The following is an 8244-nucleotide window of genomic DNA, read 5'->3' as shown; positions in this document are numbered from 1 at the left end:
ACACACACACACACACACACACACACACACACACCTCACAGTATAAAAACTCAATTTAGGGCCAGGCATGGTGGCACACACCTATAACTCCAGCACTGAGGAGGCGGAAACAGGAGGATCATTGTGAATTCAAGATCAGCTTGGGCTACAAACTGAGCTCAAGGTCAGCTTGAACTGCATAGTGAAACCCTAACACACACAAAAAAAAAGGAATATCTCAATTTATTAAGTTTACTCATATGAACACTGGACCCAGCTCTGGTGGCATATATCTATGATCAAATACTCAGGAGACGGAGGAATAATGCTGTTGAGTTCAAGGCCAGCATGCACAACACACTAAGACACTGTCTCAATCAATCAAATCAAATCAAATGAGTGCTGTATAGTACATGATTATTTAACACAGAATTGTACTCTCAAAAACTAACAAGAGGAAAACGCAAGAGTCTCTAGAAAAAATTACACAAATTAAGAGTTAGCACGTGTGTGTGTGTGTGTAATGTACCTCTCTACAGGTGTTTCATTTCAAAGGACCCAGCTTTCTATGCAAAACATTTGAGAAAAAGAGAAACACCTTATCCCATTTCATTTGACAAAGAATATATCTACCTCAAATAAACTTTGGTTTGTGAACTCTACCCAGGAAAATAAAAATTCATTTATGGAGAAGAATTAGAATATAAAAATGTATTAGGGCTGGCGAGATAGCTCAGTGAACTAAAGTGCCTGCTTAAGCAAGCGCAGGGACTGTAGTTCATCCCTGGCACCACATGCTGTGCCTGCTGGCCACAGAGTCCAGGGGTAGTGGCGCACGCCTATAATCCTAGTGCTGCTGAGGCTGAAAACAGGAGGATCACTATGAGTCCAAGCTGTGCAGTAAAACCCTGTAATAACTAAATACATTTTTGAAAAATGTATTCATGCAAAGGACTGATACTTCCATTTTGTCAACCAAATGAAACATCTAAAACAAAAGTTTCAGTAATAATGATCATATTAAATATTTTCCATTGACACAAAATCTTTAATTCATTCATGATAGAGTCATAATTCATGCCTTGCTGCCAGGTGGCTTGAGCCACTGGTGGTACATGCATCACTGTCCCATTAGGTATTTTTAAATTAATTTTCTTAATAAAAGTGACTGAATGCATCTGTACACCAGTGGTTTAAGCCAGCAAGAATGCGTTAAGGAGAAAACTCCACCCTTACAAATAGGACAAAAGGGGCTGGGGTGATATATCAGTAGCTTAACTGCCTGTCTGGCAAGCAAAAGGTCTTAAGTGCAATCCCTAGTACCAAAAATTTTTTAAAAATAAAATAAAAAGGACAAGAGCCAAGCACATAATCTTAGATATTTAGGAGGCTGAAGTAGAAGGATCACAAGTTTGACATCAGTTTGGGAAACTTAGTATGATTCTGTCTCAAAATATAAAAAGAGCTAAAAATACAGGTCAGTACTTCCAACACCACAGGGCAGAGGAGTTACAAGGACGGGACTTAACATTTCTTCAAATAAGGAATTCTGCTTCAGAAGATACTGGTATAGAATAAAGTTATCCAATAAAATAAGACCTTTACCTTGACTAAAGAAACACTCTTGCTCTTAGCAACTCTCCAGTATTTATACTCTGGCAACCTCCAGTCCAATTAACTCAGTAGTCAAGGGAAAACAGTTACTATATAGCTGGTTAGCCCTAGCTGCTGCAGACATCAACCAAGTAAGAAGTAAGACAGAGAGAATGAACAAAAGGCTGATCCAGGAGGATTGTAAGTCTAAAATCATCCTGGGCTACATAGTAAGATGAGTCCATGTCTCAAAAAACTAAGAGGGATGCTGAGCATAGCAGTGTACCCCTATTATCCCAGCATTTGGGAGGATGAGTCAAGAGAATTGTAAGTTCAAGACTATCCTGGGATACACATTGAGTTCTAGGCCAGCCTAAACTATATAGGGAGACTTTACTTAAAAAAAAAAAAAAAAAAAAAAAGTAGTGGTATCTCGCAGAATATCCTAAATAAGTCAAAACTTCAAAAGGACTTTATCTTTGTTCCTGGGTTACTCCCACAGATCTCACCTGTAAATAAGCATCCCATTTTACGGCTGGCTCGGAATACATAGCAAGAACTGTCTCAAAGTATAAATCAAAAAAGAGAATAAAATGGTGTGTACTTTCTACACAGAAATGAGATTAGGCTAACAACAACGTGATGTGGCTTTAGCTGCATCCTTCCTAAAATCAAAGGATTAAGTGCTACCAAATTTTAAGATTTAAAACAAAAGGCTACTAGACATGGTGGCACATGCCTATAATCCCAGCAGTTGGAATACTAAGGCAGGAGGATTGCTTTGAGTTTGAGGCCAGCCTGGACTACATAATAAGACTCTGTCTCAAAAAAGTAAGTGAGCTGGGGATATAGCTCTGTGGCAAAAGTGCCTGCCTGGCAAGTGTGAGGTGCTGAGTTTAATTTCTGGTACAAAAAACAAAGATAAAAACTTCTTTTTCTGAGGGTGTGTGTGTGTGTGTGTGTGTGTGTGTGTGTGTGTGATGTGTCTATGCTGAGCTGTCACTAGAATGTATCCATAAAATAGCCACATCAACAGAGGCACCAGCAAATCTTAGTTTTCTGTTAGAATAGAGGTCTAATGAGTAGACATGACAAATGAAATGAAGAAACATGATCAGAGTGAAGCCAAAAAAATTTTCAGGTAGTAAAATTTGAAAATTTTACTACAGGTCCAGACAATTTCAGAAATTATGTAAAGCTAGAATACATGAGCAAATCCTCCTTCAACTATTCAAATTCTATTATTTTATAAAGAAACTTTTGCTTATAAACAAAAAGTCATTTCAAGTTAGTGTTCTTTTCTTTAACTTAAAAAAATACAAAACAGAATGTAAAGTCCCCTCCATCCTTAGTCCCAAAGTGAAGCTCAAAATATGAAACTGGGGGCCAGGGAGACAGCTCAGTAGAATAAGCGCTTGCCTGGCAAGCACAAGGGCCTGAGTTCAATCCCCAGTTCCGCTTCTGCCAAATTGAAAAAAAAAAAAAAAAAAAAAAATGAAACTGGAAACAAATCTTAGCACCAAAAATCAATTAATAATACTTACTGTGTCTGAATTCCCTTCCAGTAATATATTAATAGCTTTGTTGATATCTCCATTACAGTCATGTAGGGCCACTATGCATTCATCCTGATTTTTCCCCGTCACTTCCATAAGCTATTCAAAGGATTGGTAAATAGTTAGGGACAGACACAAAAAAAAAAAAAAAAAAAAAAGGCACTTAATATTAATTTTGAAAAATAAAAATAAACACCACTACCTGTGCACTTAAAAAAAAAAATTCTGAGATTCTTCTGTTAAATTTAGAAATTATGCAATACTTCTAAATGAAGACAGCCTTTTCTGTCACCCCCATTCTCCAATGGTAGTAGAGTCAAAGTACAAGTCACTCTTCTCCAATCTGACGAGCCATCAAATTTTAATCACCCCCACATACACATATATGTATACACAGACCAGTTACATGCTTACTTAAACTCAGTTCACTGATACAGGATCCCCAAATTCTGAACAACTAAAATATTAAGTGACACTATTTAAGTACAGCCATCATTCACAGAAAAACCAGTCTAAATGTTTTGCACACGTGCAACATTTCACATATTAATTATACTGCATAAATCGTAGCATGGTGTTGCCTGTCCATAATCCCAGCACTCAGGAGGCTGAGGCAGGAAGACTTCTAGGAGTTTGAGTCCAACCTGAACAATATGCAATTTAACAAAAAACTTTCTCAATAATTTAAACATAAAAAAGGGGTAGAAATGTGGCTCAGCGCTAAGGCCCTGGATTCATTGGGGGTAGGGTGGGGCACAGCAATATTCTACATACAAAGTTAAAACCCAAAGTTTAACAAGTTGAATTTTGGAACTAGATATGCTATTTTCCCAAAGAGCTTCAACAAGGCATTGGGTATAAAGTAACCACACAAATCTCACTTCATTCTCTTTAATAAGGAGAATTACTTCCAAAGTCCTTCATTAAGACAATCACAGATGAGGCACAAGCGTCTCAAGTATCAGTGAACAAATCCATGATTAAAATACCTACTGTAGGGGCCGGCCAGACAGCAAAATGGATTGAAGTGCCTGCTTAGGCAGACACAGGGGTCAGGGTTTGATCCCCAGCGTGCTATGCCGGCCCTGCCCCTGGTGAGCACTGAGATGGCAGTGCCTGAGACTGGGCATGGTGGCAGGCACCTGTAATCCCAGCTCTTATGAGGTTGAAAACAGGACAATCACTATGAGTCCAATCTGTATAGTGAGACCCTGTAGACCCTGTACTAAATACAATAAAAAATAAAAATAAAGTTCTAAATGAAGATAAAAATGTACAATCTGACTTCATACTTTTCCAAGTAAAGTCAAAATGACATTCATATTTGAAAAGGCAATTTAGCTCTTCCTTAGCATAAAAACATTTCCTAAAGATGTGTCAAACATACTTTCTACATACAATCATACATAGTATGAGCGTGCTTTCAAAATGTCTAGCCCATTATACAGATATTGGTTCTCAAAAGCCACACAACCGTGGTCCACAAAATAAAATGTGTTGGAAACCTGAAAAAAAAAAAAATCTAGCCCAGTGCTTACAGGTATGCATTCACTAGTAAGTGAAAGCTGAGACAGGAGGATCACTGTGTGATTCAGGCCACCCTGAGCTACACAGTAAGTTCAAGGCTAGCCTGAAATAGTGCAATCCTATCTCAAAAAAAAAAAACCAGTACAGAGACATGAGTCTTGTATAATTGTAGTGCTGATTTCTGCTGGTCTATTGAAAAGAGCAGTTAACAATCTTTTTTGACCAATTTTGCATCTCTAGATCTAATAATCTAAAAAAACTGACTTGAAAACTATGCAACATAACAACCACTGTTGAATTCGTATCTTTTTTCTTTGTCTTTTTGAGACAGGGTCTCATTTCGCAGTTCAGGCTGGCCTCAAGCTCATTTTGTAGCCCAGGCTGGTCTTCAATTCACAATGATGTTCCTGCCTTAGCCTCCCCAGTGCTGGGATCACAGGTATATGCCACCATACCCAGCCTTAAATTTCTATCACTTTGTTTAGTGAAATTCTAAATTTTTTTAATGTATATTTTTACTATTTTTTATTCTCTTCAAAAAATTTTAGGGGGCTGGGGAGATGGCTCAGTGGAATAAGCGCTCTCCTGGCAAGCACAAGGGTCTGAGTTCAATCCCCAGTTCCACAAAAAAAAAAAAAAAAAAAAAAAAAATTAAAAAGCAAGAAACATACTTCAAAATTAAAATCTCTAATGAAATTATCTTGTAAGCACAGTAACAATATAATACAAAAATCATAGCATTCTACATACCTGTTTAACTTTAGCTTCAAAATCAGAATCATTCTTATCGAAGATCACTTGGGCAAGACGCATCTGTTCAACTGTGGCCTGAAAAGCACATATGACTGTTAAAGATTTGAGCAACAAAAATACATCACACACTAAACGCTGGGTCAAGTGGACAAAGCACTCAAGCACTAAGCACTATAGAAATACAAATAGTGGGTCAGGGATATAGGTCAGTGGCTTAAGTGCTTGCCTGGCAAGGGCAAGGTCCCAAATTCAATTCCCAGTTCAAAAAAAAAAAACAGTAACAAAAAAGAAGGTGTCTCTCAGCTACTTATAACCTGTTCCATAAGTAAGTACAAAGCTGAATAGTAAAAAGCACCCAAGTCCTTTGGCTAAATGACCAAAGTTCTTTTTCATCATCATTGGTTATGCAGTTTATTTGGGTTTTCTTTCCCTAGAGGAGGGTAGGGAAAACCAGGATTAGATAAAACAGAAAAAAAATTAATGGGGCTAGGCATGGTGACACAATCCTGTAATTCCAGTTTCTCTCCCAGACAGGAGAGGCACAAGTTTGAAGCAAGCCTGAGCAACTTTTCAAGACTCTTGCCTCTGAGCTACATTACTGACCCTGTACAATTTTTAAGTAAACTTACAACTATTTAACATAGATCATTTTTTAGCAAGGCATGGTGGTGCACATCTGTAATCCCAGCACTCTGGGAGGCTGAAGCTAAAAGGATTCAAAAATTAGAGCCCCGTTAATCTATTTGGGGGCTAGAAAATAAAAAGGGATTTAGTTTCCTGTAAAGGCCTTGGGTTCAATTCCCAATATACAAAAAGAAATTAATTTTATTTTTTAAATTACTCTTAACTGAAATCTTCGTTAACTAGTAACATCTCAAACTAAATAGCTGAGTAATCTTGAAGGAGAAAAAGACACACACACACACACACACACACACACACACACACACACGCGGAATACATGATACCTTTTCTTGGATTTTAATATACAGTGCACTCATTTCAAGTAAACTCACAAAGTGAGGGGAGAGTTACTGGCATTTCTGCATTGTCTTATACTTTTCACAAGGTCTTTCTAGTCTACATGGGTGGATAGTAATAGAAATTTCAGCATTTTCAACCTGTTCTAGACTATTCAATGACCAATTTCATCATTTTAATTTACACCCATTGTACATCAGAGTTTTTTGTTGTTGTTGTTTTTTTTTGTTTTTGTTTTTGGTGGTACAAGGGATCGAACTCAGGACCTTGCGCTTGCCAGGCAAGCACTTATTCCACTGAGCTATCTCCCCAGCCCCCTGTACATCAGTTTAACCACTGTAAGACACTACCCAAGATACTACACTTGAATGATGTTTCTACAAAAGCACAAGCATCCACACTTCAACACTGCTCAGTATATATAAGGGCCTTCAACGTACTCTCATTGTGGCTACTATCATAAGACAATCATTCTCCTGACCATCATCACTTAGAAGTCCCACTACTGCTGCTAAAAGAACCGCTGGCATAATAAATAGATTGCAGTGAGAGGAAGACAAAGCTCCAGAAAGATGGTAAGTCTCAGATTAGAATGTGAATGTTGAGTAACAGCAATCTTTTCTGAATCAAAGAAAACCACTAGAGCCAGGCAAAGTGACACACATCTATAATCCCAGCACTCTGTAAGGCCCACGCAGGAGGATCACAAAATTTTAGTCCCATCTGGGCAACCTGGTAATTTAGTAAGACCCTGTACCAAAATAATATACAGAAAAGGAGTGAGGATGTAGTTCAATGTGAAGGCCCTGGTTCAATCTCACGTACTGTTAAAAAAAAAAAAAAAAAAAAAAAAAAAAAAAAGATGGATGAATGAATGAATGCAAATCACCACTGGCCTTAAACTAAGCCAACATGAGTAGTTAGCCTATTTTTTCTAATATCAATGTCTTTCAGTCAGGTATGATGATGCATGTCTGTAATCCCAGTCCTCAGGAGGCTAAACTACGAGGGCTGCCATGAATTCAAGGACTGCCATGAATTGCATAGTGAGACCCTATCTTAAAAAGAAAAAACAACATTCCCTGAGTCTCAGATATATAATAATGTACTCTACTCTCATTTAAAAATATCCTGCAACTAGCCTGCAAAGATGTAACAACAACCAGCAATAAATGAAAGAGCCTGCTTTCTCAATACCTTTCCCAAAATGGATCCTTCAAAAATAAGGTCATTTTAACTGGCATTTTAAGGGCCGGGGGTGCAAATCATTAGTGGAGTGTATACCCAACACATCCAAGGCCTGAGAAAAGGTATTAAGCACTGTCCCAACCCCCAAAAATATAGTAAGGACCTGGGATGCATGCCAAGTAACCTCCCCACAAAAGTACTTTTTATTTCTTATATGTGTAGTAAGGGTAAACTTTTTAAAATATATCGATTCTAAAACAAAAAAATAAATAAAAATATATTGACTCTGAGCTAGGGTATACATGAGTGGTGGGGCACTTACTTATCTACTATGAAGGAGGACCTGAGTTACATCCCTAGTACGACAATTGGGGCAGGGGGACAGAGAAAGATTTAAAATGCATTCACTAATAAGGTGTATGACAGTAGGTGTGGTAGTGCATGCCTGTAATCCCGGCACTTGGGAGGCTGAGGTAGAAGGATCACCATGAGTTTGGCCTACCTTAAGCTACATACATAGTGAGATCCTGTCTCAAAAAAGCAAAACAAAAAGAGTATAACAAAAAGTTGAATAACCTGGAGTAATGGACTTATAACATCTCCACTTTACAACCTATACAATAAAGGCTGGTTCAGGACTGGGAGTGTAGTTCGGTGATACAGTGCT

The 8244-nt window shown here is 37.9% G+C and overlaps 1 protein-coding gene across 1 annotated transcript in view; it reads right to left on the bottom strand.

The window, feature by feature from the left end:
* Positions 1–8244, bottom strand: part of Ubap2 (ubiquitin associated protein 2) — a 128229-nt gene that overhangs the window by 69323 nt on the left and 50662 nt on the right. The window contains exons 4-5 of the mRNA XM_023716084.1: positions 5406–5483; positions 3117–3227 (exon numbers count right to left, since the gene is read on the bottom strand). Coding sequence (XP_023571852.1) covers positions 3117–3227; positions 5406–5483 — 189 coding nt within the window. The remainder of the gene's footprint in view (positions 1–3116; positions 3228–5405; positions 5484–8244) is intronic.

The sequence above is a fragment of the Octodon degus genome, unplaced genomic scaffold (genome assembly GCF_000260255.1).
Source record: "Octodon degus isolate 3935 unplaced genomic scaffold, OctDeg1.0 scaffold00045, whole genome shotgun sequence".
Classification (NCBI taxonomy): Eukaryota; Metazoa; Chordata; class Mammalia; order Rodentia; family Octodontidae; genus Octodon; species Octodon degus.
This window is presented reverse-complemented; position numbering and strand designations above follow the sequence as displayed.